A 27,492-nucleotide genomic window follows, 5' to 3' on the forward strand; every position below is an offset into this window, starting at 1 on the left:
TTGTCTTTCGATGGTGTCAATTTCAGGTGTGGACCACGACCTGCAATATATACTGCTGGTTTTCATAAGGTAACGGGATCGATGGTCTACCTGTCGCTATTTGTAGCACGTTGGTTTGCTGTTAATGGTATATTTCGATTTTTTCATTATATTCTAACTATCACGAGTTTCGCTCTATCCGATGCTCTTGGGATGAAATCATATGCGCAGAGCTTTTCGTTCCTCGAGCCCCTCGTTTCTCGCCGTACACACTTGCCTCCATGCACAGAGAATTTTGTACATGACGACATCATCTTATTTATTGCTGTATTAATATTACAGAATGCTCATGTATTTGGGGTTTACAGTGCACTGAGGTGTCCTTAATTACACTTTTTTTGATTTCTATTTTTTCTATTCGTTTCGAAATAGTTATTTATAGGTTTTCCACTTAAAGGGGAGGCGCGGTGGCCTCATGGTTAGTGCGCTCGTCTCCGGATCGAGCGGTCCGGGTTCGAGCCCTGGCCGGGGACATTGTGTTGTGTTCTTGGGCAAGACACTTTACTCTCACAGTGCCTCTCTCCACCCAGGTGTATAAATGGGTACCAGCGAACTTAAATATTCCTATTCGCTTCATGCTACAGAAACCGGGATAAGCTCCGGCCTGATGGGCCACTTGGCTCGCATGCAGACTTTACCTTTACCTTTACCTTAAGATAAAAGCGCGATAATTTAAATTCCTGAGGCCCAGTACATACGTCGCATTTCTGCCGTGTTGAATTCAATTCAACGTATTCAATTCGACAGAAATTCGACGTCTGAACCGGCTGCCGCATTTCTGCCGCACGTTCGACTGGTCTTGTCGTATTATCCGACAGAAATGCGACACCGATTCAAACGTCGAATTTCTGCCGTGTCGAATCTAATACATACACTATGTAAATGTTTTGAGCATGCGTAAATTTTGGTCCCTCCAAAGAAAAAGAAGAAACTTGGCCATTCTCGATCCAATGCAACCCGAACATATTGCAACACATACTGCTGCATTGTCAGCCTTCTCCTTCTCGTCCCATTAGCGAATAATTTTTCGCAAAATTTAAGTTCTTTGTCACAGTTTATTAATTCGTCCGCGATATTGAATACTCCGCTGACCGACATACCCGACAGTATTAATTCTGAATTAAGTTGGACATAAGTGCGACGTATGAATCCACAGTCGTATTTCTGCCGCTCTTAATTAAATTGAATTGGGCACGGCAGAAATGCGTCGTATGAACTGGGGCTGGGTTTTTTTTTTTTTTTTTTTTTTTTTTTGTAGGCTGTTGAGTCTTGCCATAGAAAATAGTTACCGAATAGGTTTTTGGCTCCTCCTTTTTCGAATTGTGCCAACTTGACGAATTTTGCTATAGCTTGCGACTAGGCTCAGCTTTGAGTCACACGTGCAAGCGGCGAAGAGCGAAGCGAAGTCTGTGCTCCAACCTGAGCCTGCTCGAAGGCTAATTTTGCAGTAGCCCTACAATCATCTTTTAGCTATTCAAGAGAAATCGGTTCTGTATACAGGAATATGCCTGCGCGTATCTGTACGGTTTGGTTAGTGGACACGAGGGGTGTTAATGATATCGAAGTTTCGGTTTGAAATTTTAATAATTTGACATTTCGACCACGAGCATTCCTCGAAATAAAAGGAACTCCGGTGACACAAACTAAATCGGGTATTTTATCTAGTTAAAAGCTATTTGAGAGCAAAAAAGAGAGCAACCGATATTTAAACTTCTATCAAGAAATTTTTTTCACAATTTTTCTCGGTATTTCCTAATTTTGCTATAGGCCGAAAATTATCTTTAATTCTTGCTATTCAAGGGAAATGTTCTGTAGACAGGAAAATACACCTGAGCGTGTCAATTTGCAGTTTGGTTTGTGGACACGAGAGGGGTTAATGATAGCGAAGGTTCGGTTTGAAATTTGATAATTTGATACTGATTTTGACCACGAGCATTCCTCGAAATTAATGGACTTCCGGTGGGTACATACTTAATCAGGTATTTTATCTAGTTAAAGGGACGCTGTCACGTTTTATTTGGTTAAAACTGTTATAAATTCACGAAATGATCCCTAAATTTATGTAATAAGAACTTAATTAGCTCTAACTAAATGATTAAAAGCGATTTCTTGAAGAAAGCAACATTTTTACAAAATTTCAACGATTTTCGAACCAAACTTGAACCCTTGAAAAACTGACATCCCGGCGCTTTTTCAAAGCCAACATATCGCAATCCGTTTCCATCCTCGAAATCGTTAGCCATCCTTGCTTCCTAATGGGTTTTAATCATTATTCGAGTTCTGCTCTACAAAATAGCACCATTATTGTCCAGCTTCCAGCGATCGATATATATTATTTACATTTCCAAAATCATGCTAAAAATGGTGGCAGTGCCCCTTAAACAGCTCTTTATGAGCAAACAAGGAGAGTAATCAATTTTTCAGCAAGTCCCATAAAATCGCAATTTTGCTCGTTTTTTTTTTTTTCTGACCGTCACTCTTAACGGAACTACCACACTAAGCCTGCGCTAACTTAAGTTTTAGGTAGCTATTACGTTAACGTTTTTATTTTCAGATAAACTTGCAGGAGTTTGTCAAATTTTCTTTGAGGGATTTGGTCCACGTTTTTAATACTTCTGTACTCACGGATGATACTCAATTAAAATCTCACAACAAGCTTCATTTTCCCTCTGCCTTTTTATTAACCATCTATCCCTTACAAGTATAACAACATTTAACGGAAAATGGTTTCTTTCCTGGCAATCTCGTCGCAGTTTAATGCTGTGGAAAGACAAAAAAAAACTTTCTGGAAAAAAAAATTGAAGGCATATATTGTACCTTACTACATAACAACCACTCTGTCAGAGAAATGCAATAACCATAACAAATTCACCATTAGCCAATCAGAAACCGTCTACTGTCCTGATATCCTGCGATATCGAGTCGCTGACCTTTTATGGTCTGAGGGGAACTTTCTACCTATTAACTCACTTTTAGTACGCTTTGACGGCATACCATGCTGCTTTGGCTCGGCTCGCTATGGGTAATTTGGTTCGTCCAAACTTTACCCAAACTCGTAGGATTCGAAAACTGAAGAGTGCCGAAAAAGACCGAAAACAAGTTGATAGAGCAGTCATATAGGTAGTGAAAAAATCTTAAAAATATATAAATAGGAAGGACCAAGAGGAGTTGGTGCCACACATTACACTAAAATCTTATCGGCCCGAGACAGAGGGCCGGCCTTTAGTTACATAAATCAGTTTTCATCGAGCCGGCGTGGTTTACTTGTCTCGACGTTGTTGTGAACTGAAAAGAAAATTCAATAATGCTATCTTATAAACGATCCTTACCTTTCTTTCTAGTTGCTGAGACATCTTTTTTTGCATGCCCTCTTAGTTTCAAAGTTGTTGGCATTGCCGCCGCATCCACCATAGATGAATTTTTTGCATTTTCCAGCGCTTTTCTTAAAATAGAAGCGTGGAAAATATCCTTTACACGGACCGATTATCTTTGGAAGCAGGCACGCTTGCGGGTCCTCACAAGTCTTCTGGCATGCGGCAAGAGTTTTGAAGTTGTTGGCATTGCCGCGGCATCCACCATAGATGAATATTTCGCATTTTCCGGCCACTTTGTCAAAATAATAGCGTGGAAAATATCCTTTACACGGACCTGTCTCGCTTGGTAGGTTGCAGATATTTTCTCCTTGCGCCACCATAATACCTAAGTAGCATATAAGGAAGTAAAATATGAGGTTCTAAGAAAAGAAATAAACTGCATCAAGGAATATATCAAGGACATGAGGATATAAAATTGTGATGGAGACATGAAATGAAAGAAATGAATGAAATGATCTTCACTGCGTTATGAAGTAAAGAAAGTTTCGTTTTGCTTGACTCAATTTAGCGGTCTTGCGCCAACACAAGATGTTTGCCGAAGAATATGTCAAACACATTTTGTATTGTGTTGAACATATCCCCTTTTAGTTTACAAAAGGCTTAAAACGGACCGCAAAAGCTTAATGTTGCCTCTTCCTTTTGGGTCGTAAAAGCTATCATCCAGGTATTTAAAAGTGCCTTTCAATACATATCGTACCGGTGTATCAGTGACGAGGTGGTGCGGAAAACCTTTCTCGGGTGTGAAGTTAATGATCTGGGAATCTTTTAGTTACAAACCCTCGACCAATTCCTGGTGTTTAGTAACCTTGTTTAGATTATTTCCTGACCCCTGATAGAGGTCAAAAAATGACAGACCAACTCAAACGGACACTGCTGGCTTTAGTATGTCTTTACTTACCTCCAATGATAATGATGATGAAAACATCAACAAGACTTGCTCTCTTGGCCATTATTGCTACAATTTTGTTATCGAGTCCAACCTAACCGAAGTAAAATCGACTTACAAATAGCAATATACTTGTGTAATCTAAAATCTTAATTCGCTTAGAGTAATAATACGATACAATAAAAATCTATTTAACGCTCACCATTTAATTTATTTATTTTTAAAAATATGGTGGTTTTTCTACAAAACGATAATATACTCAATATAATTTCTTGCATTCCATGGATGGCCAGCAAAATGTGCTAATTTTTACATGTTCAGTGGTAAGAAAAGCATGTGAACAATTGTCCAGACCATAAACAATAGAAGACAAAAATGGCCATAAAATGTCAAGATGTTGGTCATTTCACCAAGTGTATTGAAATTCACTAGATTTCTCCTTACATTATTGTATCCCTTCATACCTTCCATACCCCCTTAACATGAAAAATACTTTTAAACTGTTATTTTTCAATCTATAATCACTCTTCTGGAGATGATGCTTTTTTAGTGGACCATAGTTGATAGGTGGTCCCTTTACCGACTATGAGTGGACTATCCAATAAGCTTTCGACCAAAAGTTCGTGCACGGAATATATTTCAAAGTGAACCAGTTTTGTGTGTGGTTTGATTGGTTTTTGGTGGTAAGAGCACTATTGGCATGGTTTTGGGGGCTGCCACCCGCTAAGGCACTATGGAACTAAGGCACTATTAAACTAAGAACTAAGGCGCTAAGGTGTAAACTTTAACGTTTGTTTAATTAATTCATTTCAAGTAATTAATTAGTCTAGAGGCAAGGAAGTGGTGGGGGTGGGGTGGGAAAGGTACTTGTTTACTCTATATAAAACATGTTCCACCTACGCCGGTTGAGTATGACCATCGCAAAGCTGTACATTTGTTTCAGAAAACCCCTTGCTCTCCTTTTGGTACTATTCTCTTTAGAACAAAACCACTTTGCTCTATAGGTATGCGCAGATCAGTTAGCGTTCGTGCATTTTATCAATCTCGTTCCCAGAGTCTTCGTTCCCCTTGACAAGCGGTCGGAAAACGAGAGCTCTGAGAGCAACCATTTTGAAGTAAGCGAATTCTGGTGATTCTGCCCATCCGGTTTCACTGCGCAGTCTGCATCTATGGCGCATCCCTGAAATGGTTGCTCCTAGAGCTCTCGTTTTCCCACCGCTGGTCAAGGGGAACGAAGACTCTGGGAACGAGATTGGTATTTTATACATTTAAGCGGAGGATACATTGTATACGGGATGACACACACGTGTTTTCGTTATGGTAGAACCCAACATGTAAGACGCATGCTTCTAGCATCGTTAGTGTTATATACTGTGTTTCCGCGTGCTTTTAGTTTTATATGCCATGTAACCGAGGACGGCAGTTATTTTTCAATTAGCGACACTTCTCCCTTTTTAGAGCAAAACTGAAACGTTACAGTGGATGCGTATTTTTTAGACAGACCAAAACGTTCCCAAGTTAGTGGCTTTAATACTCTTCAAATTATAAATTTGTGACAAAAGAAACCAGGAAAGTGCTCAAATATTGCTGCAGACGCCGTATCATCTAATGAAAGCGCAAATTAATTGAATCAGTCTCTGAGGAGACTCGTCTATATAGTACCGATGTAGAATATAATAAAAAAATATGATAAAAAATGATTTTATATTTTACCTACGAATATTGTGGTACCCTAAAGTCGTTTACTTTGTTTATCACTGTCAAAGCTATCACGAAACTGAATCTAGGACAAAAAGATAAATTCGAATAAAAATTTAAAAAAGTAGCCGTCGTGGTTGACATTCTCCAGACGACGCAGAATTTGGTCATTCCTCGTTGTTGTTTTACAGAGGACGGCAAAGAATTTACCAAGAATTATGACGCACGTGCACAGCCATTGTTCTCCTCATTAAACCTTTTGTTCAGCGACGTTGCTGTTGCCGTCGTGGTTTTCTTAAGCTCCCTAATTTTATAAGCTGGAGTATGGCCGCCATGTTTCGCGACGTGGTCATTTTCTCATGCGTCGAAGTCGCCCTTCGGGTCGCCGGAGCTTCGTTACTAGTAATGACCACCAGAGGACTGATTTCATATCTAAAAACAATTTGAGTGGGATTACCTTGAGAACAAGACATATATAGGTGAGCGATTTAGTTTCTTACCCTTCATCCTGAATCTTGCTCTAGATTACATACTTTTGTACGTTGCAAGTTTAAATCATTATTGTCGGTCCGAGAAAGCAATAAAAAATGCTGCAACTGCGAGCTCGACACGCGCTCATTCGTATGTTATTAAATAATCTCTCTTCTATTCATTTCATTTTCAAGTTCCTGCCAAGTTAAAATTGCCCGACAGGTATTACATGCTTTATCATTGTTACTTGACCAATTTTACGCCTTGATATTATTGGCACATTTGACATTTTGCCTTTTTCTTCAGTCGAAACTCAGGAAGTGTCAAAAATTGAGTGAATGTCGACATACTGTTAGTTTAGTCAACTGGAAGGTCCACAGTTGAATTTCTTAAGACCGCCCTTAAGACAATATAATTAAGCATTTCAATAGACCAATTTTGATATATTAAATTCAGCCTAAAACAATAGACCTCACTACGAGGCTCTGGGGAATAACTACAGAGTTTGTGGGGTTTATTCCCCAGAGCCTCGTACTGAGGTCCATTGTTTAAGGCTGAATTTTAATATATCGAAATTGGTCTATTTGTAGAATATACTTCAGACAGTGGGTTATGTTGACAAGAAACAAGAACAAATGCAATTTCTTCTTAACTTACAGGAATCCGTTCTTTTACCACCAAGTCGACCAACAATAGCGCTTATGAATAGTGTCATCAGACAAACAAATTTCACGACCAAGGCTTGCTTTCAAAATGCAAATTGAATTTTTTTCGTGGACAAATTTCCTAGGCAGCAATGATGAAAATAATACCCTCGTGAAAAGAACACGAAGGTACCCGAGGTTTGAGAAAATTTATCGCAAATGAGGCTTGTCAAGTAGCCGAAGTGTCGGCGTAAACTTTATCACATACTGTTGTCTAAAACCTCATCAAAATAAGACCTTGAGAAAACCTTTTTCGGTCTCATGTTTCTCGTTAAAACAATATACTTTCCATGCCCTCCATACCCTCTTAAACGAGAGAAAATATTGATACCTCTGTAATCCGTATGTTGAGATGATGTGTCTTCAGTGAGGTGTTTAAAGAACTTCTTACGTTTCACCGAAATGTTGTGCTCGATATATCTTTCTTTATTAGCTTCGTCAATAAATTTGGCGCTCCTCACAGCATTTGGAATTATTAACGCAACGGATTCACTTATGCAAAATATTCCTAGGATAGTTTGTCTCTTCTGATTCATCTTTGATATTTTAAGCTAAAAACCCTGGACATCATGCTGATTTACAGGCGTCATTTCAATTTTTCAAAATCAGACTAGTTTTCCACACATTTTATCTCTGAGACGAAGTCCGTGACCCCATTTTTTTTCCATTTCTGAAACAAGTAATTCATTATCTGTCCGGCGCAGCAGAAGCTTGAGGGAAATCTATCGAGTAGAACATTTTCGCGGGAACGTCCCTCACATTATCACATACCGATCTGTCTTAAAACTGTTCAAAAGATTTAAAGATCAAAATAATTATAAGACCTAGTGAAAACTTTTTAACCATTCATATTTCTCTTTAAGACAATATACTTTCCATGCCTTATATTCCCTCTTAACAAGAAAAATATTGATACCTCTGTAATCCGTATGTTCAGATGATGTGTCTTCAGTGAGATGTCCAAAGAACTTCTGACGTTTCACCGAAATGTTGTGCTCGATATATCTTTCTTTACTAGCTTCGTCAATAAATTTGGCGCTCCTCACAAAAGACCGTTATTGTGATTTGCGGCCTTTTTTATCAAAAGTGAGCTGCCTCGAAATTTTTAATTAAAAACTAGCAACATATTTTGTTGCCCATTTCACTCCGTAGAAACCATTAGGGTTGTTTACAAAAGTGTACAAAATCGATCGCCAAAGGTTCTTGAGTTAGACCAATGCTGTATCATAATTAATCTCCAAGACAGGTAAATAATATCGACTGATTATTTCGGATGACCGGTTTCAATAACTTAGCAAGCATGGTCTCCTTGTAAGCTAAACAATGGAATAAAACAGTGAACCTACATTCTCAATTTAGCATTTATTTCAATGGAGACAAGCCAGAAAGAGAACTTGGTCATACTGACACGAGCAGACTTGTTATTGAAACGTTTTCACACCTCGCCATCGATGCGTCGTCATGCATGAAGTTGATGCATACAAGGACAGATTTTAAGTGACACACCACGATTTGACACTACTTTGAGAAATAACAGTAAATGTAAGTCTTGGAACGCGCAGATAGATGAATCACTGCGTTAAATAGTCGGGAGTTTAAGAAAACCACGACGGTCACGGCAACGGGAACGTCACTAAACAAAAGGTTTAATGAGCAGAACAATGATTGTGCACGTGCTTTATAATTCTTGGTACATTTCTTTGCTGTCCTCTGCAAAACAACAACGTGAAATGACCAAATTCTGCGTTGTCTGGAGAACGTGAACGACAACGGCTAATTTTTTAAATTTATATTCCGAATTTAACTCTGTGTTCCATATTCAGTTTCGAGGTAGTTTTGACAGTGAGAAGAAAACTAAATGACTTTAGGGTATCGCGAGATTCGTAGGTAAAATATAAGTTCATTTTTTAACCGACGTTGTCCTTTGCGTCGCCGTCGTGGTTTCTTAAGCTCCCTACTATCGACAGAATGTGCCGCAACATTACTATCCTTTAGATACCCTAGTTTTATTACTAAGCGCGCATCGATGCATAACGTGGCGGGTGAATTTGCGTGCGCAGTAAGGACCGTTCGATGACCCCTATTTTTCTTTTGATGGATCATTTTTTCTACCGATTTAATTTCTACGTTAAGCGAAAAAATGAAGGAAATCTATGGATTAGAAGTTTGAATTTTTGCCAAATCGTCATCGAATTCCGTATCTGTGCGGCGGTTTCTAATGCCTCTTGAAGGGTTAAGGGCCTGTCCAAAATTAAAAGTAAATGTTTGGCGACCAAACATCATCAAACATTGTTTGGTGACCAAACATGCTGATGTTGAAGTGAGTGGCCAAACGGTTAAAACATGTTTGATCAAACACAGATCAAACTATAGATACAAGCCGGTGAGCAAGGGTGGTACGCATGCGCACGCCAAACAAGTTTGATACCGCTTTCCAAACGAACAAAACATCGCCCATCAAACACGAGAACAAAAGAAATGTTTTAAGTTGTTTGATAGAATGTTTGATGGCCTTCAAATTTTATCACAAACGACAAAACACGATCAAACACGATAAAACAGAATCAAACAGAATCCAACAAGGTGGCCAAACGGTAAAATGTTTGGTCACCAAACAATGTTTGATGGTGTTCCGTCTCCAAACATTTCCCGTTTCCACAGCCCTTTATTTGAAAACGTTGACAGCATTTGGAATTATCAACGCAACGGATTCACTTTTGCAAAATATTACTAGGATAGTTTGTCTCCTCTGATTCATCTTTGATATTTTAAGCTAAAAATCCCGGAGACCATGCTGATTTACGTGCGCCAATTCAATTTTTCAAAATCAGACTAGTCTTCCACACACTTTACCTCTGAAACGAAGTCCGTGACTCCATTTTTTTTCTATTTCTGAAACAAGTAATTCATTATCTGTCCGGCGCAGCAGAAGCTTGAGGGAAATCTATCGAGTAGAACATTTTTGCGCGAACGTCCCTGACATTATCACATACCGATCTGTCTTAAAACTGTTCAAAAGATTTAAAGATCAAAGTAATTATAAGACCTAGTCAAAACTTTTTAACCATTCATATTTCTCTTTAAGACAATATACTTTCCATGCCTTATATTCCCTCTTAACAAGAAAAATATTGATACCTCTGTAATTCGTATGTTGAGATGATCTGTCTTCAGTGAGATGTCCAAAGAACTTCTGACGTTTCACCGAAATGTTGTGCTCGATATATCTTTCTTTATTAGCTTTGTCAATAAATTTGGCGCTCCTCACAAAAGACCGTTATTGTGATTTGCGACCTTTTTTATCAAAAGTGAGCTGCCTCGAAATTTTTAATTAAAAACTAGCAACATATTTTGCTGCCCATTTCACTCCGTAGAAACCATTAGGGTTGTTTACAAAAGTGTACAAAATCGATCGCCAAAGGTTCTTGAGTTAGACCAATGCTGTATCATAATTAATCTCCAAGACAGGTAAATAATATCGACTGATTATTTCGGATGACCGGTTTCAATAACTTAGCAAGCATGGCCTCCTTGTAAGCTAAACAATGGAATAAAACAGTGAACCTACATTCTCAATTTAGCATTTATTTCAATGGAGACAAGCCAGAAAGAGAACTTGGTCATACTGACACGAGCAGACTTGTTTTTAAAACGTTTTCACACCTCGCCATCGATGCGTCGTCATGCATGAAGTTGATGCATACAAGGACAGATTTTAAGTGACACACCACGATTTGACACTACTTTGAGAAATAACAGTTAATGTAAGTCTTGGAACGCACAGATAGATGAATCACTGCGTTAAACAAGCAGACTTGTTTTTAAAACGTTCTTGTAACTTTGAATACCCCTCCGCTTTTAAGTTCTTACGGTTATAGGTCCAACTACCTGTAAACCAAAAATTGCATTCAGTTATAAACCTACGGATATAGGTCCCCCTCTATCTTTACTTGTTTTGAATTCGTTCTCTTATGATGTTTTAAAGCTCAGTGAAAAACAACAAGTGCAACTATAGCTCGTTTCGAAGCGTTTCTTTTTCATTTTTTTATTCCGGTTATAGGCTTCCTGGGAGATACGTTCCTCCGTTTATAAGCCCATCTAAAAGCCCTTTAGAACTTGTATAAGCCCAGGGGTTATAAGCCTATGTCACGGCATTTTTACAGACCGGTCTATTGTTAGGCTTCTTTTCATGCGAAATAAGTCACTTCCGGTCTACGTCAGCGCGCATCGGTAAATGCAAAATGGCGGCCCCAGGTGGACATGTCGACATAATAAAATACGCCGAATGCGCCAATTCTGTCGCCGTTTTTCTCGTTTTTCTCTTCACGTTCAGTCTCCCACAATCCTTTGCCATATGTATCACACTTTCGACTTGAAGAGGGAAAAATTATCGATCGTGTTGACTCATCGTCAGCGAAAGTCGGGAAAAGTCGAGATGACTATTTCGTAGTTTTCTTATTGATCAAACTTTATCCCTTTTCGGACGTTGTTCCTGTGTTTCATAATGCCGTAAAAAGTGGTTGATAATGATGAAGCGGCACAATTCAAGCGATGACCATGGTCGAGAATGTCAAAACAAGGAGCCACGCAAGCAAGATGTGAACGAGTCTTCATCCTCGACCACCTCGACCTCCCTAAAGGACATTTTACGTCGCAGGATTGCACAGAAACAAGCCCAACAATACAAGGAGCTTGCTTCGAAGGCTCAAGATAATTCCACACTTACCTCCTGGGCTTCCAACCCTTCGAGTGCAGGTTATTTTTGTGAAGTGCGGTCGATATAATATTATAGTGGATAGTGATTTATTCCCGTTGCCGGCGGAATCAATGGCTTTCTGTCATTCTGTGACTGGTTTTTTGACAATTTTGCTCCCAATGGCAAATATTTTATCAGTCCACTCCGCATAAATGGAAGTGCTTATTAAATCAATAAAGCATCCTCAAGTTTTCCAGTGGAGGGAATTTGTCTGCCCTATCCTATGGTCCTTTTCTTGGGAAACTGATCGATAGAAAGGACATGATACAGAATAGAAATTCTGAAAAGGGTTATAGGGATGTGGTTTCGAATATTAGTGGCGCTTCTGCTGCTAATGTTGCATGTTCCACAAGCAACTTGGTGATACCCTGTCGAATTGCTTCTGCATTTTCACTTTCCCAACAAGCATTTCCCAATTCCCAATTTGAGATAGGTTTGGCAGCAATGTATGTACCCTAATTGCAGTGAAATTTGGGGCTTATTGCTTCCAGAATAAATTAGATTTCTCACTTCTTTGAAGACAAATTCCAGATATGTGGTTTAATTCCTTTGTTAATGTCATCTGCGATGGAAATGAGGTTTATGATGAGCTGTATAGTAATGATACTGTTTATTTTGATGTAAACTGGAAAGGATTCAGCGAAGAGCCTCCGAGTTTATTCAAAAAACTGCTGAGGACTGACACTCACAAAGAAAATCTAAACTTGTTATCTCTAGGGGACAGACGTTTTTTGTTTGATGTATTGTTTTTTATAGAGTCCTCAATGGGTATATTAATATAGACATATCCTCTTTTATCAAATTTTATTCACGTTTTGAAAGATACCCCTTGAGGGGTAGGGAAGATGTTACAATGAAGAAGAATTATGTTAGGACTGATACTTTTAAGTATAGCTCTTTTAATAGGATTGTTGACATGTGGAATGTGTTACCACTGTCAGTTCGTCAGGCTTCAAGCATTTCTGGTTTTAAAAATGAAGTAAGGGACTACTTAACTTCAAGAAATGTTTAATTTAGTTGCTTTGATGGATGCTTTTGTTTTGTAACTTTTTGGTGCTTATATTTTTCTTTCTTTCTTTTTTCTCTCCCATTCCTTTTCTTTTATCAGGTGGTCTGCCTAGCATGGGGATTGATGTCTCTTTTGCTGACAATCCTTATAGCACTTTTCTTCTTCTTTTTTTCTCTATTACATCTATCTTTTCTAGTATATCTGTGTTACCATTGGCCATTAAATTGTAATAAATAAATAAATAAATAAATGTCGCAGATGTTCTCAATGCAGTAGGGAATTTATTTAGTGTAGAATCAGCTGATCAAATTTTTGCATTCACAAATACTAATGAATTTCAGGATTTAGTTAACCACATCAATGGAGTGATTTAGGTATCACATACAGATAACTATGGTGTGATGATTTCACAAAATATGCTTGTAGGGGTTTTGGTCAAGAGCAATGGCCTTTGTGCCATTATTAATAGCCATCAGCATCCGAAAATCCAAAGTTGTATCAGATATTTTCCGACCCTGAATATGCCAATGGACACAGGTATAAACCAATTCATGAACAAGGCTAATAACTGCATGGACCACTTCGATGTTGCACTGTTGGCCGATTAAAAATCTTTCAACAATTAACCGCTCCTGGGAAGACTTTCCAGTTCGAAAACTTCATAGTAATTTCATCCATGCTGCTGATAATGCAGCTTTCCTATTCCGCTTATCTCGTAGCTTAGAGCAGTCACTCACAAGTGTTGCCGGCAAACTTGCGACAAAATCCAGCGATGAGAAGTCCAAAATTCGCTTTTGTTCTTCGCTAAGCATGTGCTTTGTGAAGCGTTCCCTTTCTGAAAATACTTTCACGCGTGGACTGTCAGCAACTTGCGGGCGAATTTCAGCATCCACTTGAGCGGCGTCTTGGGCTGAAAATATCCAGGAGCTCAGTTCTTCCATTTCGTCGTTATTTAAACTAAAATTTTGCTTCTTGTTCAGTTCTTTTGTTGTTGTTTCTCTGTTGCTTTTCCCGTCGATCGGGGTTGGCTATCGTTCTTCTTCCTTTTTGAACCTGACGGACACGAAATCGAGCTCGTATCAGGCTGATCTTAATTCGTGCTTTCTTCCGAACTGCTACTTGGCGAGGAATCTACACTAGAAGGACTACAACTATAAGAGGATTCCTCGCCTCTCTCCGCCATTTTGTTTTTTTCTTCTTCCGGTGAAATGATGACGTCAGTTAAAAATTAAGTCCGTGCTTGTGATAGGTCACTGAGTTTTATAATTCGCGGTAAATTCAAACTAAAAATAGATCGGTCTGTGAAAACACCGTGACAGGAATATGGGTTAGTTGCTTGCTGTGGGTGATGGGCTCCTGCACAATGCTACTGGTCTCTTTCAGTCAATACTTTGTCAGTTGTAGTTGGTAGAGTGGAAATGCCTGGCGCTCGTAAGAGGACCAGCATGTCGACTTGACATAATAGATGATTGATGAAAGTTGAGTGAAAGTCAACTTAAGACTGAACGTCTTACCTCAAAACAAGAAAAGAAATTTAACTAAAAGTTGTCTGGGATTTCAAACCCGATAGTGACTGTTACATAGAAACCGTTGGTGTTTACTGTTGTTGTTTATTGTTTATTTCACCCTCATCGGCGAACTGCGAACCCATATTTACAGGAGTCTGCGTTTTTCTAATAATCAGCAAAACATAAGAAATAAAAAAAAAATCTCGATAACTCTGTGACAAATGCTCAGTTTCGATGGTGACATGAACACGATGTTATGAGATAAATAAATAAATAAATAAATAAATAAAAGATTTACAATATTTAGAGAGGAAGCCCCATCAGCCTTAGCTGGTTTTCATGTAGGTTCTCTATCATGGTCGAATTGGAATTTGGAGATGCTGGTTTTTGTCATGCAATCGTCGCTTTGTTTTACCGACGTAAGGAATCATAGTCCCAACAACTGCAACAAACGACGATCAAATGACAGGAAGAGCGAAGAATTTCAACGCACAGTTAAGTTTTTTAGTCCGTACTTGTTTTTGCTTCCTTCTGAAGCATTGCCTTACTGGAGAAAAAAAAAAAAAAAACTAAACAAAGGAGAAATCATTCAGGAAATGAATAGATACAGGAAAGAAGTTTGTATAATATTCACTCTTAGCAGTCCCTTTTCGCTAAAGCATTTAGTTCTTTGCCATTATTAGTCCGGTGACCGAAGCCCAGTCACGTGCAATGGGCAATACCACAGACACGTAAAAGCTCAACCTTCTTTCCACGATGTCAAAGTCGATGCCGAAAGGAAAAGACATGTGGAATATGTTAACAAATGGTGCAATCTTTTCTGCGTTCAAGCATACAGACCCGCTCACGTGCACCGTTCGCGGTAGATTCACTCTGGTCAATAAGCGTATATTTCGAAACGGGTCGTTCCGCGAACTCAAAATAGAATCGAATGATTTAGCGAAGGTTTTACTAGAATCAAACCAGAAATCAAATCGGTCGTCAATGAACAGAAAATGTGGACTGAGTGTTACTAAAGACGAAATTTAAGAACATTTACGAAAGTTTTAGGTGTTCGGGACGTTACGTCGCGGACGTTACACCTCATGAAGTTAAGTAAAATCATTTTGAAATCGTTCTTAAAAGCCAAACCATAAACCCCAAGACCATATTTGTTCTAGTTTCACCTAACAAACATTTTGAAAAAGACAGCAACTTTCAAGCGGGTCGTAAACTATTCTGAAATTTCAACAATAGAAGAGGCTCTGCCATTCTGATGAACATAGTCATTTATAACAGTTCTTAAACCCTTTTATGTTTCCTATTATTTTCAACAGAGTTTTTTTTTTTCACAGCTAATTGCTCTGGAATTTCAAATGGTCCATAGATAAAGTAAGAAACAACAACAGAAGTAGAAAAAATGTTTGAAAAGTGGACCCTTTTGTTTTCCCTTGTCTAGGCCAATAATAAGTGGTTGTGCAAACTCTGTAAAGAAACCTTGAGTTGAACAAAACTGCCATTTTTTCTATTCTCGTCAATCTCGTAAATTTTATTAAAGTTTGATGACGGTTTGGGGTTAATAGATTATACACTGACCTTTCGGTGCTAAAATCATCTTCCTTAAAAGATTAAAAGGAATCAAACACGATATATTACTTGTACGTTGGCCCAATCACAACACCGGACAATATAAATGTCTCCTTGATTACTGTTCTAACGCTAAGCACGTGACGTCCTCACATCACGTGACGAGCAATAGTGATAACCTTTGTATGACCAAATGGCGAGCAAGTGTTGATTAAAAGTCCCCTTTCTTCGTATTCATTTAACGAAACTTTTGCGGTCCCTCCATTTCCGTGTGTTCGAACGGCGACAGCGAAATTTCTGGCGTCAGTTCTACTTTCAAAATTACACTTTTCCGAAAACGCGGTTAATGGTATTAATATTGCTAATTTCAGGAGAGAGTTTGCCAGATGCGATTGCCATCCGCAATATGCATCGGTTCGAAACCTTTGGATTTCAGAAGGCTGAATCTGGTCCTCTGGATAGGGCCGAATAACTGCTGTATTCACCGATCCTCTCTTGTTAGTGGGAACTCTTTGTACCACCTCAAATCCAATATTGCCGATTTCTTTCACCTGAAGACTTCGAGTCAGTGACATGTTCTTGTTTAGGTCTGGAGTCATCAGGGTATAGCACAGAGGATGGTCACGAAAATCCTGTTGATAGTTCTTAGACACGGGTTCTGGAAGGTCTCTGAATTTCAGCGGGCAATCTGGCAAAATGATTATATCGCCTACTGAGGGCAACGAATGTGTTGGGACAGTTACTTTGACTTCTTTGGAGGTCAATACATTGTCCATTATACTTAACATTAATCGCCTCATATGGTTTATGATCATATAAGCGACTTGAGCATGACTTATGATACTCACGTGATTGCCATCAGATGTAAACATCTTTGGAAGCTTTTTCCCTATTTGCAAAGGACTAGAACATAAGAAATTTCGAAGACTAACAGTTGTTATTCCATAGTTTACAGCGAGTATATAGTTTGTCCATGGTTTTCCAGGTTATTGCATACTGGAATTTGTAATGCACCTTGAACAAAATTAACGTACATAACTGCAGGCGAGGTTCTTTCGCTCAGAATCTCTCTGGTCAATTGCTCCAGAGGCAGGGTCATAGGAAATCTGGAAACTTTTAAATGAATATAATCATTGACGGTGAAATCCAGAAGTGCAAGATTCATTTTAGTGTTTGGCTTTAATAAAACATTGTAGCAAAAGGCGGAAAAGTTGCTGCCGGTTCCCCCTATGGCAAGATTATGAAGCTTAAAAACGGAACCTGTTATAGGCTCTACTGTTTTATGCCACCAGTCGCTGAACACCCGGTAATATATACCTCTTAAGTCTTCATTATCAAGAGTCAAGCCTCCACCTGCAGAAATCGAACCACCCATTATGGCCACGTTGACATCTTCTCCATTTAGTGATCGCAGGATTACATCCCTCAGGCGATTTGTTGTGTCATATCACTGGACTACTCCACGTGTACTGTTCCACCCTGTTAAAGTGATGAACAAATCCTTTAAGGATTTTTTAAAAAACCAAATTTCGAGCGGATTTCTTTTAATGGCAAGCTTGAGTTGTTTGAGTTTTTTCTTAGTCAGTTTGCTGCTTATAGTTGAGTCAGTGTCGGTTCTATTTTGACGTTGAAATTCCAGTTTCTGCCTTCCCGCCATTTCCATGCCTTCTACTTGAGGCCAGTGAATGATTTAAGCTTTTAAAATAAACACAGCCAGCAAAAGTCCGTCTAAAACATCGAATCGCAGTTTTTGACCTTTCATAAGCATCGTCTTTTACAGCCCAATCAACACTAGAGTTTTCGTCTACGCGACTTTTCACCTAGCACAATTTCATCCAAACAGGTTTGACTTCTCGTTACTTTGGTTAAATTGTTATTCTCAACAGTTATCATGTGTCGGAGGTGAAATAGATATCGCCTGTTTAATGGCTATAGACACAACCACCTGTTAAATGAGAGTGCGGTGCAATAGCTCTAAGAGGTAGGCTGTCAAGGCCTTCAGAGCTGCAGTCATGCCTTGGTTGCAAAAGTAACTTGTTTCTATTTCTCCTGTTATTTCACTATACTGTAGTTTTCGGCGGTGTAACTATAGACGAAGGAGGAATGCAGTGCTGTTGCAGGTTATAGAAAATATCTTTATTTCAGACGGGTCAACTGACATCAAAAGGCAGGCAATGGAAAATTATTTAGACATACAATAATATGCAATGCGTGAATACGAACACCAAAATCTGATTGCATTGAGGGAATCTGTAATTAAGAAAATGACGGATTAAACTTTTTCTTTTTTTTTTTTTTGCCTCTTTCCCACTTTATCACGACGTCGTGGTGTACAACCCATTCAGCTGTAGCTTTGTCTTTTCTCAGTCTTTAAATAGAAATTCAAAGATGTTTCTACGGGTGGAGCAGGAAGCGAAAATTCCATTTGTTTCTATTGAGAGCACAATTTTGTGTTTTTTGAGGTCGGGTTGCGAAAATCTCAAGGAAGAAAGAGGCGGGATACAGGATTTTAATTATTATAGACCAGCAAATGGATCATTGATGCAGAGTGGTATTGGGTTTCCATCAATGAACGGCAAAGAAGGTGTAACCTGACAAAGTATTGCACAATGGCATCGTTATAATTAATATCACCACCAGTTTGGGAGGGAAGATCGGCAAAAGGTGAATGAATAAATTTACTAACATCGAACTCTGTATTCAGCAATTTGGTAGTTAACTCTTTAACGATTTGCCAGACACCTGTTTTTCATCCGCGAGATAATGCACATTAAGGAGTTAAAGGACTCTCCAACCACCGAACTCCAATTAGAAACTCTGGCTCATATTACCGCGACAAAAGATCACACCTCGACCATTTGCTTCACAGAAAAGCAGACTCAGAATATCTGATTGAATCACCTTTCCTTTCATTGATACGAGAACAAAGAAAGGAAATTAGAACAACATGAACAAAAAGAAGCGTGAATATTTCTATTGTCACTCTTGAAACTATTGAACTTCAAAATGTGGCTCATTTTCTGCTACCCATTGCCTGACTAACTTCAGCCCTTTTATGTGATTTTTTTTCATGACTACAGAATCTTGATTAAAAAATTTGAGTGGGATCAGGATTCCAGGGATCTGGACATTAAGAAGAGCGGAACTGTGAGATAAATAGGAGAAATGAAGGGAAGGGGGTACCTGAGAACCCTGACTGAGGATTCTCGACTCAAATCGATTGAATATTGTTTTAATGTTTACTCGAGTCATAACTTTCTTGGAAATGACGCGTTATCCCTAGGGCTCTCTCCTATTGACGTACTAGTATTATATTGGACCCTCTCTAGGCCAGGTGCAGCATAGTGTAATATTCTACCCTGGGTATTGCTATTCATGACAAGGCATTAAGTTATGCATGGGGAATCAGTCTGGTCTGGCCAGAATGCTTGTAAGAGCTCCTTCAATGATTACCTTCATAGAACTCGATTGAAAACTCGATTTAGGACTTCGTCTTACACTGAGCCTGCTTCGCGACCTTCAAAACGCCGCCTCGCGGCCTAAAACCTCGCAGCTCGCTTTGCTCGCTTAGCTATTCTACCCTGAAACTCATGAGGTCGACTTGTGGCAAGTCTAAGAGAAAGCGTTCATTTCACCTATATTTATTTATTTACCACATATCTCATAAAAGTAAAAGTGGAAATGGTGTTTCCTTGGCTTGCTTGTCGATTCCGCACAGCAGCATGGTACTGAATTGAAAACTGTGGAATTCAACAAATAGTTAACTACATAATGTCGTAGGCATACATATTGCACCTAAATGTGACCAACACCCATGATCAGTATGGAAAATGCATTCTTAAAAATGTTGGTTGTGCGAATATTTTCAGTGTGTTATTTTAAGAGTACTTTGTAGCCTTGTGTGATACACTGTGAAAAATTTAACCAAGCTCCCTAGACATGTTAGTAACAAAAGTTGATTACACTCAATTGCAAACTCCTTATGATAGACATCACAAAGTGTACTCATTTGCAAACGTTCACCAAAACCTGCCATTGTTCTGTCAAATAATAAGTAATACGAACAAGTAGAATAACCCGGTCAAATATTTGTTTAAAAGTACCTATTAGAAAATAGGCCCTTTTCGAGTTGTCTTTTGCCTCTGTTTTAAAACCAGTTCTCGTGCAAAACCTTTTATATGAAAATGAGTTTGATTTGCATGAAAATGGACCCATGGGTGAAAGGCATTTTCATAAGAATGGTTTCGCAGGAATACCCGTTTTGACACAGCGGCGAAGGGCAACTAGGAAATGACCTATTCTCGCATCACATAAGTGTAAGTTACTGTGGAAGTGCCATAAAATAATCCTCACCTAACTTTCTATCTACTTGCCGCATAGTGCTTTGCATGCCTCCAGCGTTCCGGAGTTGTTTGCATTGCCCATACATCCGCTAAAGACGAACTCCTGGCATTTTCCAGCGGTGCTGTCAAAATATAAGCGCGGCTGTTCACCCTTTCAAGGCCTCTGTTCTTGGCAGTTGGCAGATATCACTAGTCGCTTGACAAGTCTCCAGAGTTTCGAAGTTGTTTGCATTGCCCTTGCATCCACCATAGAGGAAATCTTTGTATATTCCAGCTTTTCGGTCAAGATAGGAGCGTGGAAACTCTGCTTTGCAAGGACCCGGTTTTTTTCGCCTGTTGTTATTTATGGTGTACATTAAGAACGCGCGAATAAGAACCTAGATTTTTCAAGTTAGCCCCCATAGGTTCTCATATAACTGGTGTTTACTGTGAAATTAGGCTCTCTAGGTTTTTAAGAGTGAATGCCCGTAAAAATCGACCAAAATCGTCTATCAATGGCACAAGTCGACAAATTGATTTCGCTTGTATTTCGCCCATAGATAGGTCCTAGTAAGAATAGAAACGTAGCATAGTTAGTTTCTGCTAATACAGCTTTCTTTGGTAGAAATATTCCAAAAACGATTTCGCCCCAATTGGGCTCAAAATCTACTTCCGGTTTTGCTGAATTTTCTGAATATTTGATTGCTTCGTGCTCCGTACAACAGCTACTTGAGAATCTTTCAATGGATTTTATATTCAGCTCAGGTCTTCGTGGTATAACTGAGTGAAAAGTAAAATAAATCGAAGTTAGTTTTGAATCCGACACGGGATCAAACAGACATGCAAAATTTTTTAAGTGTGTTGAAAGCGAATTATTGGATTAAAACATCGCCCTATGTCGCTCTGGGCTATAACTTAAAACGACTTAAAAACATGCACTTTCTACGGATTAACTATACATCCACCTGTTTGAAAATCAAAAGATTTCCCTGGGCAAATGGTTTTAAGAAGCTCGGCTTGGCCTGTGTTTTTCATCAATTTTTCCCAAAGTCCGCCTTTGGAATGTAAACAATTGCGTGACGCGGGTATAGTCACTCGTTTCCGACAACCTGCTCAAAGAAATCTTCAGAAACGTCGTATGCGGAAAAAACAATGAAAAATGTTCTCTTTTTGTGTAAGTTTGTATAAGTATATAGTTTTTTCATTTGCCTTGCATCACCTACCACATCCCTGATAAAAAAGGGGACTGCAGGCTGCAGGGTAATGATTGTACATGTTTCACATAGCTTGTTCATTCCCAGAAGATGTGTCACTTAATACTTTCGCTGATTACCAATGACCGTTTTAGAGATAAATTTAACCAATTCTCTATCGTTTATGGCAATTAGATCATTGACAAATTTACTCAAGTGAAAATACGATAAATTATTAAAACTACTAACTGCGTGACCCCATCTCAGGTCTTCTACGACTTCTATGCTGTGCAGAAAATTTGTACATTCACAATATGCTCAACCTGAACTAGAAAATAACAGCAAAAGGCCGAATTTCTAGAATTTGGCCGAGAAAGAGATATGCGTACGCGTATGCGTTTCAATCATATTGGGACACGTTTGTTAAAAGCTCTACTTTTTCTACTTTAATTAGTTGTTTGTTCAATGTAGTAACAGTTTCAGACGTATTATTATCCTATTTGTTACCTGTCTTTTAAATTTGCAGGTCATAATATTGGTAGAGAAATATAGATTGCAGTGGTCGATCTAAATTAAAGTACCAGTCTCTGGGCGCAGCTCCGCCGGCCCCTTTTGCTGAAAACATCACAACATTTTTGCCTCCTAAGGTGATTCATCAGGAATAAAAGTTGTCGAACGATTTTTGTGAAACGATTTTTGAATGTTCGAAAAATGCAATAAAATTAAAAAATAGGCCAGCGTGCTTAGCCTGCGTGAAGCCGTATCCATAAAGGGTGATGGTACGGCTACACTTGGGCTACATCATGCTCGGAGAAGAGATTTGATGGGCCAACTCCATTTGTGCCTGTACTAGTTCTAATCACTTGTATTATTTGATCGGTTAGCGTTACATTTTGTAGCCTGCGAACAGGCTCCCAGTGAGCCCGAACGAAGCGAGGGAGCCTGTAGACATTCTATTGATGCCGCTGTTCTATGATACCAGTTCCTGGTATCATGATATGATTGGTTAAATCGCTGATTGTTGACATCTTTGAGATGAATATTTGACAGACTTTGTAAAATTATACGACTCCAACGGTTCGTTACAATAGTGCATTTGCCGTTCTCTTTTAAGTCTCGGTCTCTCGACCTCTCGTTATTTCACAAGTGATTCTGAAGAGTACTTTATGGTCTGTTACGAGGAGGAATTTTAAGTAGAAGCTAGTGGAGTGGAGCCGTTTGGCGGTGCTATAGCAATTTTTTTTAGAGGTCAAAGGCAGGGTTTCCGGAGTTTCCGCCGTTATCTCCTTGTCGCTTCGCAGAGTTTGACACCTCTATCATGTGTTTATAATTTCTTTAGGCTCATTTCAGTATTGCAAAATATGTTTTAAGCTCTCTAAGTTAAGTTTGAAATATTCCGTGAACATGTTGCTTACTTGCACTCTATATTATGACGCCCGGCCCGGCTATTTGATTAGCTCGATTACCGAAAATGTAGCTTCTTGACAGGTCTAATTACCTCATTGACTGATTTGTTACAGGCTTATCACCAAGGGCGGATAGGCACATCAAAAAGAAAGTCTACAGGCTCCCCTGTCCCCGCCCCGATCGCTTTGCTCTCCGAATTCTTCTGTTTCGCACCCGGCGAAATTTTTTCCGTTCTCGCCGGGAGCCTGTTCGCAGGCTATACATTTTGCGGTAGCTGGAAGCAAAGTTTATTAAACATACCAGGAACAATGCTGCAATATTTAATCCACAAGCCTGGAAAAATCAGAAGCTAGTCAAAATGTTTTCATACAGGTAAAAAGTATTAACACGAGTGGGACGTTCTTTGATCCGACGTGAACCCGTTCGACCCGTTTGGCTTTTGGGTATTTTCCCTCTGACGTTTTTGTGCCTTGATATCTCTCGAGGGACCCGACATCTTTCGTGACTGTGGCTGGCCGCGTCACGCAATTGTTTACATTCCAACGGCGAATTTAGGGCAAAACTTTATGAGAAACACAGGCCAAGGCGGCCTACTTGAAAACATTTGCCCAGAGATATTATTTTTCATGTTCAAACAAGTGGGTGTATAGTTAACCCGTAGAAAGTGTTTTCATGACATTTAAAGTTATAGCCCATAGAAAAATATGGCGATGTTTTAGTGCTTTAAGACCCCTATAATTCGCTTGCAACACATTGTCAAATTTTGCGTCCTTGTTCCAGCTCGCATCGGGCTCAAAAGTAACTTCGATTTATTTTATTTTTCGTTCAGTCGTACCATGAAGCCCTGAGTTGAATATAGAAATCATTGAAAGATTCTCAAGTAGCTGTTGTGTCGTGTGCGATACGATCAAATATTCAGAGAATCCAGCAAAACCGGAAGTAGATTTTAAGCTCAATTGAGGAGAAATCGTTTTTTCTCAAATTTCTTTCAAAAAAATTCCTGTATTAGCAGAAACTAACTATGGTCCGCTTGTTTTCTAACTAGTGCCAATCTATGGGCAAAATATGAGTGAAATCGATTTGTCGCCTTGTGCCGGTGTTTGGTCTATAATTATAGGCAGTGGTTCTTAATCAGGTTCTTGATTTTTATTTAAAATAAAACAACTTGTACTCATGGGTGAGGCCTTTATATTGAATCATTTACGGTACAGTATTGTGGACTTATATCACTGCCAGTGGTCTGGCTAGTTTTTGTTACCTTTTTTGTATCGCAGGTCATAACAGGTTCTATAGGCGGGTTTTTACTGTGTAATAAATAGATCTGAGGGTACGTTTTCACAGCAGTCTGGAGTCTGTGTTCATGCTACCTACCGAAGATAATGATTATGATGAAACTAACAGCCATTATTGCTGCAATTTTTTTACCAAGTCAAACCTAAACGGAGCAGGGAAGCATAAATACCAACAAATTTTCTTACCAAAATAAAATACTAAGCTGTTCTTGATAACGGTTCTTGTAAAGAAAATAAAAACCGCAGTTAATGTTCCACAGAATCTATCATCAGTTTAGCTCTGCTCATATCTACCACACCCAGGTCTACGTAAATTGCAGCAAGCTTCTACCACACTCCCACCTCCATTAATTGAGAAGGTATTACGTCTCTAGAGGTCGAATCGAAAGGAAATTATTCTGTTGATACTTGTGTACTGAATCACAGAATTTACTTCTTGCCTGATTACTTATAGGATTAAAATGGTTGATATTATTCTAACTCCACACAAAGGCTACTATTATGTTACTTATATTTTTGAGCTTATTTTGCCTTGCCACGTAATTAATTTGAATAGACATTTAACACATTTCTTAGAACTCGCCGTCAACGGCCAATTTGGCCAGTAACTCATATTTTTCTAAAAAGTATCTTGAGTGATTGATTTTCAAAAATGAGATTTAAACTTTCCAGGGATTTTAGGTGATGGACAAAACACTGACCCCTAGTCCATGGACTACCCTAATGGACTACCCAAATGGACTACCCTAAAAAATACTATTTCAGATGAGTGGTATGTTAAGAAGCTGCGATTATATACTTACACTGCACGGAGGATGCTTTTCTTTTCGTTCCGCATCGCCTTCAGTCGCCATTTTGAATAACTATACTGAATAAAACAACCGCTGAACAGAAAACGCGTAAATTTCCACATAATTATAGTCCAGGCCAGCCAAGAATACCACTGCTTCCACTCCACTCTTAATTTTTGTAGCGTAGTCGTTGGAATTTCTTGCTGTTCCATAGCGTTATCCTCATTCCCATTTCTATTTCATTTTGATATACTGAGGAAAAAACCAGAAGACTAGCTGCTTCTGTGCCATAATTTTCGGCACAAAACAAGCAAAACAAATCATGAGTAACATCCTGAAGATCGTTTCGTCTGTTCGAGAAAGACTGAGCTACTGAATCACACGGGAGCATGATTGAGTTGTCCACAGAATATTTGATTTGATTTGAGTCTACGCTTTTTGTGTACCGTGGTTGTTTTATTCAGTATAGTTATTCAAAATGGTGGCTGAAAGCGATGCGGAACGAAAAGAACAGCATCCTCCGTGCAGTGTAAGTATATAACCACAGCTTCTTAACATACCACTCATCTGAAATAGTATTTTTTTAGGGGTAGTCCATTTTAGGGTAGTCCATTTGAGTAGTCCATTAGGGTAGTCCATCGACTAGGGGTCAGTGTTTTGTCCGTCACCGGGATTTTATAATTACAAGAAATTTGAGAACATTTGTAAATCTCGTCAAAGTGCGGCTTCTCGCCTTATCAAATGCTCAATCAAATTAAATTTTGTCGATTTGTAGTTGGAACGTGATGAAAATAACCATTTTGCGCGTGAACAAAGTATTCGGTGATTTTAGAAGCTCGTGACAGCAAAATCATTTGAGCTGGAAATTCCTTTAGCTTTACCCATCCGTTAGCATTCGCCGCCTATTCACAAGTGCATGTGAGCAGTGATCAGCCAAGCGCTTAAACAGGTATTCCAAACGCGAGAGGTTTCTTGAATCCTTATCGCTTTTTTAATATTACAAGTACATTTGTAGCTTGAAATAATATAGGATGTACGATCAAACAGTTTATACAGGACTGTTTGATCAAGAAAGTATAAATAATGATTTTACTTTCAAACGCACCGACAATTCCACTAGACATTCGTTTTGTAAATCTACTAGACTGACTAGAGAGGTCATGCAGGTTGTCAAAAGGTTTGGCAATTACAAGGTGTTATCGGAAAATGTATCTAACAGGTAATCAAAATGTAAGTCCCACATTGTAATTGATATTTCACAGCAAATTCCGTCCTGTAATAAAACCTGAAACAAGAAGGAAGAATGTCCGACCCCAAACAAATGTATAGTGTTTTAACCGCCATTACTTCGTAGTGTTAATTATTATCCAAAAAAGTTGCAAGAAAGATACCCAAGAAGGCGTAAATCCACGTCACCTCCATGCCACACTATATTAGCCTGCACAATCCCAAGTTTTGTTTATGGAGCATTAGGGCCTTTTTTGGTGCTTTATTGACAAAAGGCGAGAAAACACAATTGGAGTTATTCTAAGACTTGGAAGTTGCTTCGTTCTCACACCTTCTAATTGTCTATTAGGAGAATAACAGTGGCATAAATTATCAGCGTAACGTTTCAAGTGCACACTTGAGGACCTCGATGCCCTCCACACGAGAATGTCCTTTATAACCCAAGCAGTTCTCAAGAATGTTTTAGATTAATGATGAATTAAATGGGTGCTTAAATGAGGACTGAGAAAATTTGGAGGTAGATGACCATGTTGAGTGTCATTAAGGAGGTTATTGTTATTCGTGGTGTAAGATAAGATGATGAATGTTCATTGCGTTGTCTTTCGATGGTGTCAATTTCAGGTGTGGACTACGACCTGCAATATATACTGCTGGTTTTCATAAGGTAACGGGATCGATGGTCTACCTGTCACTATTTGTAGCACGTTGGTTTGCTGTTAATGGCATATTTCGATTTTTTCATTATATTCTAACTATCACGAGTTTCGCTCTATCCGATGCTCTTGGGATGAAATCATATGCGCAGAGCTTTTCGTTCCTCGAGCCCCTTGTTTCTCCCCGTACACACTTGCCTCCATGCACAAAGAATTTTGTACATGACGACATCATCTTATTTATTGCTGTATTAATATTACAGAATGCTCATGTATTTGGGGTTTACAGTGCACTGAGGTGTCCTTAATTACACTTTTTTTGATTTCTATTTTTTCTATTCGTTTCGAAATAGTTATTTATAGGTTTTCCACTTAAGATAAAGGGGAGGGGCGGTGGCCTCATGGTTAGTGCGCTCGTCTCCGGATCGAGCGGTCCGGGTTCGAGCCCTGGCCGGGGACATTGTGTTGTGTTCTTGGGCAAGACACTTTACTCTCACAGTGCCTCTCTCCACCCAGGTGTATAAATGGGTACCAGCGAACTTAAATATTCCTATTCGCTTCATGCTACAGAAACCGGGATAAGCTCCGGCCTGATG

The 27,492-nt window shown here is 39.0% G+C and overlaps 1 protein-coding gene, 1 long non-coding RNA gene and 2 pseudogenes across 3 annotated transcripts; 1 reads left to right on the forward strand and 3 right to left on the reverse strand.

Moving 5' to 3' along the window:
* Positions 1 to 283: 283 nt before the first annotated feature.
* Positions 284 to 1,085, reverse strand: LOC149112720 (uncharacterized). Its single transcript, XR_016207554.1, has 2 exons — positions 690 to 1,085; positions 284 to 429 (listed from the first exon to the last, which is right to left on the reverse strand). It is a non-coding gene; the product is annotated as an uncharacterized LOC149112720 (long non-coding RNA).
* A 1,611-nt stretch (positions 1,086 to 2,696) lies between these two features.
* On the reverse strand, positions 2,697 to 10,444 carry LOC149112721 (kunitz-type serine protease inhibitor bitisilin-3-like). Of its 2 annotated transcripts, none has more exons than XM_089290663.1 (4): positions 10,311 to 10,444; positions 4,312 to 4,393; positions 3,369 to 3,738; positions 2,697 to 2,799 (listed from the first exon to the last, which is right to left on the reverse strand). In XM_089290663.1, the coding sequence occupies exons 2-3, from the start codon at positions 4,361 to 4,363 to the stop codon at positions 3,377 to 3,379; spliced, it is 414 nt and encodes a 137-aa protein (XP_089146789.1). In that variant the 5' UTR covers positions 4,364 to 4,393; positions 10,311 to 10,444; the 3' UTR covers positions 2,697 to 2,799; positions 3,369 to 3,376. The 2 variants fall into 2 exon arrangements, with proteins under 2 accessions (XP_089146789.1, XP_089146790.1); XM_089290664.1 differs by lacking the exon at positions 10,311 to 10,444 and adding an exon at positions 8,089 to 8,225.
* Positions 10,445 to 11,974: 1,530 nt separating this feature from the next.
* On the forward strand, positions 11,975 to 13,161 carry LOC149112722 (uncharacterized; annotated as a pseudogene).
* Positions 13,162 to 15,717: 2,556 nt separating this feature from the next.
* LOC149112723 (uncharacterized) lies at positions 15,718 to 18,969 on the reverse strand (annotated as a pseudogene).
* Between the last annotated feature and the right edge of the window lie 8,523 nt (positions 18,970 to 27,492).

Source organism: Orbicella faveolata, unplaced genomic scaffold, assembly GCF_042242905.1.
Source record: "Orbicella faveolata isolate gen_17 unplaced genomic scaffold, um_ofav_v1 contig_2, whole genome shotgun sequence".
In the NCBI taxonomy this organism is placed as follows: domain Eukaryota; kingdom Metazoa; phylum Cnidaria; class Anthozoa; order Scleractinia; family Merulinidae; genus Orbicella; species Orbicella faveolata.